At 34.3% G+C, this 12222-nt stretch overlaps 2 protein-coding genes across 5 annotated transcripts; one reads left to right on the forward strand and one right to left on the reverse strand.

The window, feature by feature from the left end:
• Positions 1–1410: 1410 nt before the first annotated feature.
• Positions 1411–6537, forward strand: LOC108331560 (phosphatidylinositol/phosphatidylcholine transfer protein SFH6). The gene is made up of 14 exons (XM_017566319.2): positions 1411–1909; positions 2020–2323; positions 2637–2736; positions 2852–3118; positions 3207–3284; positions 3411–3512; positions 3618–3667; positions 3783–3882; positions 3984–4082; positions 4189–4302; positions 4630–4762; positions 5343–5743; positions 6035–6109; positions 6207–6537. The coding sequence occupies exons 1-14, from the start codon at positions 1876–1878 to the stop codon at positions 6225–6227; spliced, it is 1878 nt and encodes a 625-aa protein (XP_017421808.1). The 5' UTR covers positions 1411–1875; the 3' UTR covers positions 6228–6537.
• Positions 6538–6863: 326 nt separating this feature from the next.
• Positions 6864–11909, reverse strand: LOC108331561 (phosphatidylinositol/phosphatidylcholine transfer protein SFH3). 4 transcript variants are annotated; one of them, XM_017566325.2, is made up of 15 exons: positions 11609–11909; positions 11138–11281; positions 9770–10022; positions 9560–9659; positions 9194–9460; positions 8873–8950; positions 8697–8798; positions 8559–8608; positions 8267–8366; positions 8090–8185; positions 7912–7971; positions 7717–7825; positions 7277–7626; positions 7108–7182; positions 6864–7015 (listed from the first exon to the last, which is right to left on the reverse strand). In XM_017566325.2, exons 2-15 carry the CDS (start codon positions 11181–11183, stop codon positions 6986–6988), a joined length of 1716 nt encoding a protein of 571 aa, XP_017421814.1. In that variant the 5' UTR covers positions 11184–11281; positions 11609–11909; the 3' UTR covers positions 6864–6985. The 4 variants fall into 4 exon arrangements, with proteins under 4 accessions (XP_017421814.1, XP_017421810.1, XP_017421812.1 ...); XM_017566321.2 differs by having other exon boundaries at positions 7277–7632; positions 11609–11908; XM_017566323.2 differs by lacking the exons at positions 11138–11281; positions 11609–11909 and adding an exon at positions 10124–10227.
• Positions 11910–12222: the final 313 nt, after the last annotated feature.

Genomic DNA, 12222 nt, shown 5'->3' on the forward strand with positions numbered 1-12222 from the left:
ATTAAATATATTATATATAAAAGTATAATAGGACTTTGATTTAATATTGAGTATGATTGATGCGTGAGAAGCGCAGTGAGCCAAGTTGTTTATAAATAGAAGCAAATTTTGTTTGCGTGTTAATTATTTGGTTTAGAAGTTTTCCTTAAGTCAAGTTGTTTGTAGTTTGCATCAAAATCAAAATCAAGACGACTTATATTTTGGTATCCAACTCAATTTGATTAAGACAAGAAAGTTGAAGTACAATAAATGCAATTTACGATGTAGGGAGATCTTTATTTACTTAATGTTTTTTTAAAAGAAAAAGTGAAGACAACATAAAAAAAATAATGATTCTTTGACAATATTTACGTATATGTGATTGGTATAAAATTACTTCACCATCAATAATAATAATCATAAATATCAACATGAACCAGTCACAAAATGACACGTAAATGATGTTAAAATATTGTCAAAACATCATTATTTTAGAAAAAAAGTGTGGTTTCCATTGAGTTTGTTTTGTTAGACATTTATAGAGTTTAATGTAAAATTTCTTTGTAAATACAATTATAAAAACTTTAAGGATAAAAACAAATGAACATGTATAGGTGTATTATATAACCATTTAGTTAATTTGATATCAGACAGTTTCATTGTCCCGTCCCCTTAGTTTAAAAATTAAGATTGATAATAATTATTTTAAACAAAAACGTTATCATTGTTAGTTGAACCGTAGAATCGTAATTAAGCTAATACTAATTTAAAGTCTGTTCTAAAATTTATAAATATAAATTTTAAATATTACGATAAATTAGTTATCTTTAATATTGTTAAAAGTTTCACGTTGATTAAAGATAAAACGAATTTAAAGTATATAAATGAATATAAATATCACTTACGAGTTTATTTTATGAAATTGAATTCGACTTAAAATCCTATTCTAACAATATCGTTTAAAAACAAGAAGAATTTAAAATATATAAATAGATATAAATTTTATCTTATCGTGTGAGATTGAATTTAACCTATAGTCCTAGACCTACGCCAATGAATTAGACAGAATTGGGAGAAGGATTAATTCGATCCCACGTATTATAATATAATATAATTTTTCTCGTGGTTATGAATAATTAAGGTAAGATTAGAATAAATGAAGACACGTTGACTTTTGGTTTTTGAGACAAATATTCGTTTGTTAGTTAAATTAGAAAATGATCATGACAACGTTTTTGTCAAAGTTATCAGGTGTATCACAAAAAACATCTTTGAATTATGAAGGTAGTGTGATTCAGATGAATTGGTTCAAGTTGATGGTGGATAACGTTACAGAGTTAGGTACAGTTAACAAAGAAAAATAAGATGTAATAAATTATAAGTAGATGTGAAGAAGAATGGAAGGTGAAATTATGCGTAACTTTTAGAACACATTGAAAGACAGATGAATATGGTGGGTTTTGTAAAGCTGAGTGTTTGACGAAATGCCTCCCCTGAGGGAATGAAGACTGGCGCTTTCCAATTGGCTCATTCTCTGATTCTTCTTACATCCGCCACCGCCACGTGGCTGCGCCACTCAGCCAAGTGGGACCCACATGCTGCCACCTTCCTTCTCCAGCTCCTATTCCTATAACACCTCCCACGCGCCTTCTCTCCTTACCTTTCTCCTCTCTCTAGCTGTCGCCGACGTCAAACGCTTCTTATTTATTCCTATTTATTTATTTCTTTTTTTTTTATCATAATCGTATTTTACTTCACTCGCAAAAGCATTTCGCACCTTTGATCGGAATCACTCACAAAACAAGTACCACCTCCTTCAAATTCAATCCTATCTACGATTCCTAGGGTTTCTCAATCCTTTATGTGTTTCTGTCGCAATTGATCATCGCAACCGCAATGTCCGGTCCCCTCGATCGTTTTGCCAGGCCTTGTGAGTCTCTCTTTGGTTAATTTCCAGAAAATTGCCCCAATCTGTGACGTTGAATAGTGTGGTTTTTTGTGTGTTTGTTTCGTTTTGAGTTTGATTGTGTGTTTTGGCAGGCTTTGAGGGGTTCTCGGGCAGTGATGAGAAGAGGGAAAGGAGATCTGACTTTGAGAACTCCGAGGATGAGAGGAGGACCAGAATTGGATCTCTCAAAAAGAAAGCGCTCAATGCGTCCTCCAAATTCAAACACTCTCTTAGAAAGAAGAGTAGCAGGAGAAAGAGCGATGGCCGTGTTAGTTCCGTGTCGATTGAGGACGTTCGTGATTTCGAGGAGCTTCAAGCTGTCGACGCATTTCGCCAATCCTTGATCATGGACGAATTGCTCCCTGAAGCGTTTGATGATTACCATACGATGTTAAGGTAATTCCGGGTTTTTAATTTGTGGTTGTCATCATCCTTGACTTTGCGGAAAATTGCAGCTGATGTGGCTGCAGTTGCAGTTGCTATGCGGCCGCAGTGAGTTCGAAAACCTTGATTGTGCGGATGAAATTGCTGTTGCGGAATGTTTTTAAAACCGTTATAGCACAAGAATTTCAATGGCAAAAAGTATCACAGATAGAACTGGTGTTCTTGAAAGAAAAAAAAGAATGAAACCCTAGTTTGATGTTGAGTTTCTTGTATAATTTTGGACAAATGAACTTGTACCTGAATTTTCGTAATTGTCGTTTTGAAGATTTCTGAAAGCGAGGAAGTTCGATATTGACAAGGCAAAACATATGTGGTGTGACATGCTACAATGGAGGAAGGAGTTTGGCGCGGACACAATTATGCAGGTAAATGTGGTTGGAATTTGGCACATGTGTATGGCTTCTGCTTTGGCAGGTGTTTGGTGCCGAAACAATATCACGCTGAACGATCGCCTTACATACTGTTTCGGGCTTTTATCAGGATTTTGTGTTCGAAGAGTTGGATGAAGTTGTGAAGTACTATCCACATGGCCATCATGGCATCGATAAGGAGGGAAGGCCTGTTTATATTGAAAGACTTGGAAAAGTTGATCCAAACAAACTTATGCAAGTTACAACTATGGATAGATACGTGAAGTACCATGTGCAAGAGTTTGAGAAAGCTTTTGCAGTAAAGTTTCCTGCTTGCACTATTGCCGCCAAGAGGCACATTGATTCTAGCACAACGATCTTAGATGTTCACGGAGTGGTATGTTTCCTTTAATTATTCCTCTGTGTTGACTTTTAACCAAAGGCCTAGAACTTACAACATGTTTGTTATTTAATTGACATTACAGGGACTTAAGAACTTTACGAAGTCTGCTCGGGAACTCGTTACACGATTGCAGAAAATTGACGGTGACAATTACCCTGAGGTGTGTTTTCTTGTTCCTTGTGTAATTATTATACTTTCTTTTGGAATGCTGATTTCATCTGTTATTGGCAATCTGAAAGATATACTATGGTCAGTGACTAATGATTCTTTTGTTAATGACACACAGACCCTTTGCCAGATGTTTATCATAAATGCTGGGCCTGGATTTAGGCTGTTGTGGAATACTGTCAAATCTTTTCTCGATCCCAAAACAACTTCTAAGATTCACGTATGTAAAATGACCATTTTCCAGCTATGTAGAGATCTGTTTAATGATGTTATGACTTATAAGACTTCTGAAGCTGTTTGATATTTATTTCAAAACATTACTTAGGTTCTTGGAAATAAGTACCAAAGCAAATTGCTAGAAGTAATAGATGCCAGGTACTCGATGTCCCTATTTTTTATATGTTTATTATAATCTGCATACAATTTTATATTTTTTTATTTTTCTTTTCCTTTTTGATTAATACTTTGTATTATTTTTCACATGATGAAGTGAGTTGCCAGAATTTCTGGGAGGTACCTGCAGCTGTGCAGATCAAGGAGGTTGCCTTAGATCTGATAAAGGGCCCTGGAAAAACCCTGAAATATTCAAGGTTACATGCTGTTCTTGCTTAATTTTTGATAGGTTATATGTATACTATGTCAGTTTTACTTGTGATAAGCTTACAGTTGATTACATGTGAACTCTATACAGATGGTTCTCAATGGTGGAGCATGGCGGTCAAAACAAGTTGTAAAAGTTCTTAACAATGAAAGAAAGGTCATTGTGTATGCTAAGCCAGGATACCCAACGGTACTTATTTTTAAACGGAACCAAATCAATGGCATCGTAATCATACCTTTCTTCAATGTTCATCTTATTACTTGTCATATTTAATTTTATCACCTCTTCCTTACAGGTCAAAGGCAGTGATACATCCACTGCTGAATCAGGATCAGAGGCCGAAGATATATCTTCTCCGAAAGCAATGAGGAGTTATTCACACCTTAAGCTGACCCCTGTTCATGAGGAAGTAAGTTTTGACTTATTAAAGAAGTTGCTACTATTGTCTTGATATGTGCATCGTTTCCGGGCTTGTTAATTTAGGAGTGTTTGTGGATTGGATTGGATTAATTTTGGGAGGAAAGTAATTGATCTAGTCCCATGGATTTCTTATTTTACCATCCTGTCATTTTGGTTTTAAATTCACTGTTATGGGAACTAGTAAATAAATCTTGAAATATATTTCGTATAATGAGATGAGAACTATACCAAATTCAAAGTATCTAATATCTTTTAGAGGATTGCCCTGTGTTCTGTCCTAAATATAAAATTTGTTTGCATTTGTGATCTTTGTCAGGCTAAAATAGTAGGAAAAACAAGCTATGCCAGTAACTTGTCTGGATACGATGAATATGTTCCAATGGTAGACATACCTGTTGATGCTGGTTGGAACAAGCAAACCTCCCTACAAAGGTCTTACACCTTAAAAGGTTAGTGACTTATGATGTGGTATTTATTGATGTACACTTTTGACGAAGTCTTTCATTTTTTCTTATTATATATTTATCCATATACACAATTGCTTCTAAAATCATGGTATGTTGATAGGCTTTATGCTCCTTGTATTGGGTTGGTGTTGGCTTATTATTTGTATCTTAGATTTGTGGTGATTGTCTTTGTAGACTGTCACTATAACTCTCAAATAACTTGTCTTTGAATTTGGGATTCCGCGTTTATATATGTATAGCTGTGTACTATAAATTATTTATCTGGTAAGCTTAGTTTTCAGTGTATCATTCTTCTTGCTATTTGTGCTCATACTAGAGATTTTGGGGTCTCGTCTCTGAGATATTCAACTATTGGATCCTTGATATATACGGAGAATATGTCTGAACTTGATAGTCAATAATAGCTTTTTGATGGGCCTGTTAGAGTCGTAGAGGGATCTAAACAATCCCTAGAAACTGTATCTAGGAGTCTTAGCTTTGTTGCTAATCAGTGCAACTTGCCTTTTGGATTTGAATTGTTTCATGCAATTTTCTCCAGAAACTTAATTGAATTTCAATACAGGAGCATCTTCTCTTTCTGTCAATCAGAAAACTCCGGAGGGACTTCAAGCTCGTATTTGGGTAGCACTGTCTGTCTTCTTCTTGACCGTATTAACTCTTTTACGTCAAGTTTCATATCCTGTGACCAAGAAAATTTCTGCATTATCATCTAATGATGATAGGAGTACTTCAGAACCACCTACTGATACAACAAACATGGAACTTCGTCCTACGACCTCAAATCCACCTTCTACAGAAGAAAATATCCTTCCCTCCATGCTGAAAAGGTTGGGTGAGCTTGAAGAGAAGGTTGATACGCTCCAATCTAAACCATCTGAGATGCCTTATGAGAAAGAAGAGTTGTTGAATGCTGCTGTATGCCGGGTGGATGCCTTGGAAGCTGAGTTAATTGCTACTAAAAAGGTAGGATGCTTACGTTATTTTCTACTTTTTGAAGATCATGATGTCATGCCGATGCTCTCTGTATTTATGGGGTGCATGTGTAAAGCATTAAGGAATATCCATGCCTTTTTCATATTTTTTAATCTAAAACTAAAAAATGCTATTTACAGCATAGAAAAAATTAACATCTGCATGTAATTGAGGTTTGTTGTTCCAAAATGACATAATATAGGGTAGAGGTATGAAGAATACAGTGTCTAACTGATTGCTTACCCGGGCCCCTAACATTTGGATTTGATGAGTTTTACATAGGCTCTTCATGACGCATTAATGAGGCAAGAAGAGCTGCTTGCTTACATCGACAGACAAGAAGAAGCCAGGTTTCGGGTAAGTTGGCAACTGTATCTTTTGAATAAAGTTAAAACCTTGGCATACATCTGATTTTTTATATGTTTCTTTCCTTCATTGTCTGTGTTTTAATCAGAAAAAGAAGTTTTGCTGGTGAGATTTGTTACTGGGAAAGAGATTCTGCACAGGATGTCACGGTTGTTCTTAAGGAATGTTAACCTTGCACAAGATGTAACCCTGACTGCTGATTTCCAGTATAATGAGAATTGTTTCTTTCAAAGTGTGTATATCAACAATACTGTCTTTGCTGGCTTGTGAAACACGAGCCTTTTTTTTTTTTGTGGTTGCAGTCATTTATCTGTGTTTGCCTTTGTTAGTTGAAAAGTTCTGTTCTTTTTTTTCAATCTCTTGAGGTATACTTTGGCTGAGTATTTTCAGTAATGCTAAAACACTGGCATACAAACTTACATTAGTGTCTCCGAAATGATTTTTTTGATAGGTAGCCGTTGGCTATATGGTTCAAATGCAGTCATCGTTTTAACCTAATGTTGTCAATACATTGATTAAGGATTTACATTAATGTACCAATTAAAGAGAAAGGGAGAAAGTACATTTGATGATTATGTGAATGCACACCATACTTCCAAAAACAACTGTATATGAAATTTTAAAATGATGCAGAGCCAAAGGGTTACATTGATAAAACACCTTTTGTTATTCTCAATGGATTAAAGCTGGATAATATGATTTTTTTTTGGTCAAAAAAGGATGCAATATTTCGACATACGCACAATTGTCTAGGAATGGCAAACATTATATTGGATCGGCACAAGGTTTTATTAAAACATTGATAGGCTGTCGAAATGGAAAGCCTCCAATTTTACAATTCTTCCTGATGCAGTAAACTATTTGATATCAAGCAGCAAAACAGCCGAAGCGGCGGAACTGTAATAAAAAACCAAAAAAGTGTGAATAAAAGTAGTCGATAGATAAACCTATAGAAAAATGAATGGAAATATATGTCTAGTACAACATACCAACTTCTTCTTCTTCCTTTTCTTGTCAATTACAGCTTGGAGTTCTCCTTGTCGAGTAAGGGCTTCATCAAGTGCCTAAAGCCGAAATAGAAAGCCAAATAAAATACGAAGTTGAAATAAAATGGAAATAACATTCATGGCATTAAAATAGGAAGGAAAAGTCGTAAACCTTTTTGGTTGCAACCAAGTCTTGTTCGAGAGTGGTGACTCTGTTTAGTGCATTATTCAGCACTTCCTCCTTTTCGGGTGGCATGATAGATCTCTTGTTGAGGACAGTGACTTTCTCTTCTAGTTCAGCCATGCGCTTCATAAAGGTCATGTAATCAATGCATGAGAAGGGGGCCGCTTTCATCATAGTGCCCTCATAATATCCTGAATTGCTAAATAGTGTTGCTTCATTGAGTTTCCTTGGCATGTTCTTTGTCATGCGGATCATGGTCACAATCCCCATAATAAAGGCCATGATTCCACCAACAAAGTGATTGGTATGCACCTCAGATGTCTTGCTAGGAAAACTATCTGCACCTTTACGAAATTAAAGTTATAATTTTAGCAGAAGTAGCCACAAGTATAGAAGTGCAAGGGAATATTCATTTTCATGTAAAATACCTTTAGAAAGTGCACCTTTGTCATTCTCTATTAATTTATTCCAAGATGAATTGACTGGCTTGCCAGGCACAGGGACTAATTCCTCACATTTGTACACAGGCTTTACCACCTGCAATATATATTATAAGGGCAAGTCTTAAAAAAAATGATAGCAGAGAGAGAAATTTTGATTTACATTTCGTCAATGGAACTTACTTTTGGAGATACGCATGGCACATCAACATCGTATGTCTGTGGAAATGATTCTTTGTTTCCCTTGATAATATATGCCAAAAAAGTATATACTAAGTTATCAGATATTCTAACAAATAAATACGAAGAGTTCCACTACAAAGTTTTGCAGTCTGAAATTGCTAAAAGGATGGAAACTTACTACATTTTGATGTGCTTTCTCGTCTTCTTTGACTATTTTCTCCTGAATCCCGGACAAGGTTTGTCTCTTGCATTTGCCCTCGCCATTTTGAATCATCTAATTCATCAAGAACAAATACTTCATTTTTTTTTACTTTGCTGCTTAACTAAAGAAATTTATCCTTCAGCGGTAGACTACCTTGATGATATCTGGGTCATTCCATGGCCCCTTGTCAGAAAGCATGCAACCACCTTTATCTGCACAAGTACAAGTACCACCCAAGAACTCTGGAAGTTCACTGATAAACAGGATAGACAACCGAGGTGTTATTTATAGTCTTTAGGAGCAATGCCAATGACATTATGGAAGAACATATTTAATGGTATTTTTATGCATCAATGAATTTGATCATGAAGAGTTATCATTTCTCAATTCCAAATTACGTATTTGATGAATGAAATACTTCAATGGGAGAGGAGATAAATTTAACCTGGCGTCAATGATTTCAAGCAACTTGCTCTGGTATTTGTTACCTAGGACCTGTACAATAAATCATTAATCTGTTCAGTGTCCCTTCTTAACTGAAAAACACCTTGGTTTTAATTGATCAGCAGGCTAAAACTTTTACATGGATTTTTGCAGTGGTCTTGGGATCTAGGAATGACTTAATGGTGTTCCACAAGAGCCTAAATCCAGAACCAGCATTGATGATGAACATACGGTTCAGTGACTGTAGAAAAAAAAAGTTTCAATTAGGGTAACATTAGAAGGACGCATGCCCATATAGATAAAATAAACCAGTACCTCAGGGTAGTTGTCACCATCAATTTTCTGAAGCCTCTGGAGGAGATCTCTTGCTGCTTTGTTCAAACTCTTAAGACCCTGAGCAAGCATGCTAGTCAGCAATTTTATGAAACTTGTTTCCATTTGAAAAAATAGTAACAGTGGATATGATGTGATATGATATGATATGATATGCACCACAAATAATTGGAATGGACATTGGCTTTTTAAATTTATAGTGACTATCATATAAGGTGTAACTATTGTTCTTTTCTCATATTGGTTATTCTTTGGTAGAGAAGTTGATGAACTGAAACATGTCCATAAATTTTGTACACATACCACTCCTTGCACATCCAAAATAGTTGTGCTTTGGTCAATGTGCCTCTTTGCTGCAATGGAACAAGCTGGCAACTTAACGGCAAAGGTTCTCTCAAACTCCTTTACGTGGTACTTGAGATAACGATCCATTGTTGTTACTTGCATCAGCTTGGCAGAGTCAACCTGACCCAATTTTTCAATGTAAACGGGTCTGCCATCCTTGTCAACCCCATGATGCCCTTGTGGGTAGTATTTTAGGACCTCATCTTGTTCACTGAATTCAAAATCCTTAAAGACAAAAAACCTACAATGAGATACAAAAACAAAAAATCATACAAAAAAAGATCACAGCTTGAAAAGTGAGTTTCCTTTTCCGCAGAACAATACCTCCGAGATAGTGTCAGCTCCAAATTCCTGCCTCCACTTAAGCATATCTGCCCACATTTGTTTTGTTTTCTCAATGTCAAACTTCCTTGCTCTCAAGAATCTGGATCATCGTACAATTATAGCTATTAGAGTGTGAAATTAAGAGTTAATTTGCTCATGCTACATCTATTAAGTAAATCTATCAGCAAGAAAACTATTTCACTAGGCCACCTTAGCATCATATGGTGATCATCATGTCTTGAGGGCAATAGTTCTTCCAAGATAAGTGCTTGGCGTAATGCATCAACAGCTTGCAACTCTTCTGCATCAAGATCATCCTCGATAGCGACAGACATAACCCTGCTGTGCCTCCTCCCCTTCTTGGTAAGGGAACCCCTGAACTTAAATGAGGCATTCATGGCCACCTTCTTGAACGATCCTACCCTTTTCTTCTTTTCATCGTCAGAATATTCACTTTCATGACCTGTGCTTGCAAGAAAGTAAAATTTACCCACACAAGTTTGAACAAGATAATTGAAAAAAAGAAATTCACACTCTAAACATCTTCATCCGCTCCGGTTGTACCTGTTTCCATTAACAACCTTGGCAAACTACATGTTTTTCCCACACCATACATATATCTGGATCCATAAATACTTTCTGTTTGTTATCCAACCAAGCATTTAATTAATGAATAGCAGTATAGCATTGGATGCATTATTTGTTGCAAAGTTTACATCCGTACAACATATAATTTTAATAAATATTGTCTAAAATAAATATTATCTACTTAATATAAATTAATGAAAATATAAGTTTAATAAATATTGTCTAAAATTGATTAATTGATAAAATTAAAAAACAAAATTAATTTAATTACAAACATAATTAATACTATCATCTATATATAATTCATTATATTTAAAAACATAAGTTATTAATTAAAAATGATTTAGATTAATTAAATATTTAATTAAAAACATAAATTATTAATTAAAAAATTATGTTTTTTGATTAATAATTTATGTTTTTAATTAAAAATTTAATTAATCTAAATCATTTTTAATTAATAATTTATGTTTTTGATTAATAATTTATGATTTTAATTAAAATTTTAATTAATCTAAATAATTTTTAATTAATAATTTATGTTTTTAAATATAATGAATTATATATATTTGATAGTATTAATTATGTTTGTAATTAAATTAATTTTATTTTTTAATTTTATCAATTAATTAATTTTAGACAATATTTATTAAAATTTTATCCCACGATTTTTCTATTTTCATAAAAAAAAAAGGGAACATTTAAATGTGAAGTGTTTCTCTATGATAGCCTGCAAATTTCTTATTATGGTGTGTACCATTCCACGTTCTAGCTAAAGCAGATGAAGATTTCACTGTGAGTGTATAAAATACGAAAATGTTTTTTAACAATTTTTTTTTAATTAAATTTTTTTTTATTATTGGTCCGTTTAAATAAAATAATAACACAGTTTATTGTGAAAAAAAAGTTGTTAACATATCCTAAAATGCCGACAAAGAAACTGCAGAAAAGATGTTTGTAATATGAAATTCAAGGAATTATTAGACTTACCAAGTTTAACGGGTTGGTCAACAGATGAGGGCACGATTTCAGCCATGACTGATAATTTTTTCTTACACACAGAAGCAAAACAAGCCCTAAGGCAGTCAAGTACTAGAATACATCAATAGCCCACAATGAAGCTTTGACGTACGCCTGCAACATATATAACCAGCAAAAAAAAAAGCACGAGTCAAGAAGCTCCAAAAACCAATGCTTCTACGACAAAACGACGAACATCTGGTATGCAGGGAAAAAAGAGAAAAAGAAAGAAAGAAAGATAGATATCTCAAATCTTAATGATCAAATGCTGCTCATGCATACAACTAGAAATCCTAAGAATGTGTGTGTTGAAACACATTTTGACACATTCAACGCCAATCAAGGATGAACAACATGCATCAAAACGTGCTTGAAGTTTATGAATGAACATGATATTATTATGATAGGTAATGAAGGAGGATATGATATCTGAGAGAATACCTTGACTAAGGAATGTAGGGGTTGCAAGAAGCAAGAGATCAAAAGCTCAAATATATGGTTTCCGAATAAACCTCTGAAAGTGGAGGCACGATGGGATATTCAAAGGCTAAAAGTTGGTGGAACTAGTAGACAATTTTAGACTTTGCTATTTTTTCTTCCTTGTTTATTTATCTGTCATTTTCTGTTGAAGAGGTCTTGATTTGGTGATTCTTTGGCCTTGCGAAATGCAAGCCACTCTGTTGCTTCATAATCACGTATTATTATTCCTCTCCAACTCATATCCATTCTTACATTGGCATTGTTTTTCTTCCACACACGTATACTCTCTTTTATGCAAAACTCTACCATTCATTTTTACCTTTTGCAGATATCACTATAACAACAACACAAAGTCATCATTCAGCTCATCTATTTCAATAACTTTACTTCCTAAATTACTCAGGTAAACCAGAAATGTAAAGCAGTGGAGGAATCTTCTTCCCACATAATCTATAATGTAGAATATTTTTAGCCAGAATTTCTTGTTTTTCCCAAAGGATATTTATCAGAGAAGCATCTGTACTTCAAATTTATCAAAAAGGTTCAAATAAAATTAAAGGAAAACTATGTTTTTT

Source organism: Vigna angularis, chromosome 4 (genome assembly GCF_016808095.1).
Source record: "Vigna angularis cultivar LongXiaoDou No.4 chromosome 4, ASM1680809v1, whole genome shotgun sequence".
Lineage (NCBI taxonomy): Eukaryota > Viridiplantae > Streptophyta > Magnoliopsida > Fabales > Fabaceae > Vigna > Vigna angularis.

Excerpts from the sequence above, each read along its gene's own strand:
- LOC108331561 (XM_017566320.2), bottom strand. The coding sequence starts at position 10,175 with ATGTATGGTGTGGGAAAAACATGTAGTTTGCCAAGGTTGTTAATGGAA. Across the intron at positions 8,609-8,696 it reads AGACCACTGCAAAAATCCAT|GTCCTAGGTAACAAATACCA; the intron begins GTAAAAGTTTTA and ends TTTATTGTACAG. Across the intron at positions 7,972-8,089 it reads AGAAAGCACATCAAAATGTA|GGAAACAAAGAATCATTTCC; the intron begins GTAAGTTTCCAT and ends TATATTATCAAG.
- LOC108331560 (XM_017566319.2), top strand. The coding sequence starts at position 1,876 with ATGTCCGGTCCCCTCGATCGTTTTGCCAGGCCTT. Across the intron at positions 3,668-3,782 it reads CTAGAAGTAATAGATGCCAG|TGAGTTGCCAGAATTTCTGG; the intron begins GTACTCGATGTC and ends CACATGATGAAG. Across the intron at positions 4,083-4,188 it reads CTAAGCCAGGATACCCAACG|GTCAAAGGCAGTGATACATC; the intron begins GTACTTATTTTT and ends TCTTCCTTACAG.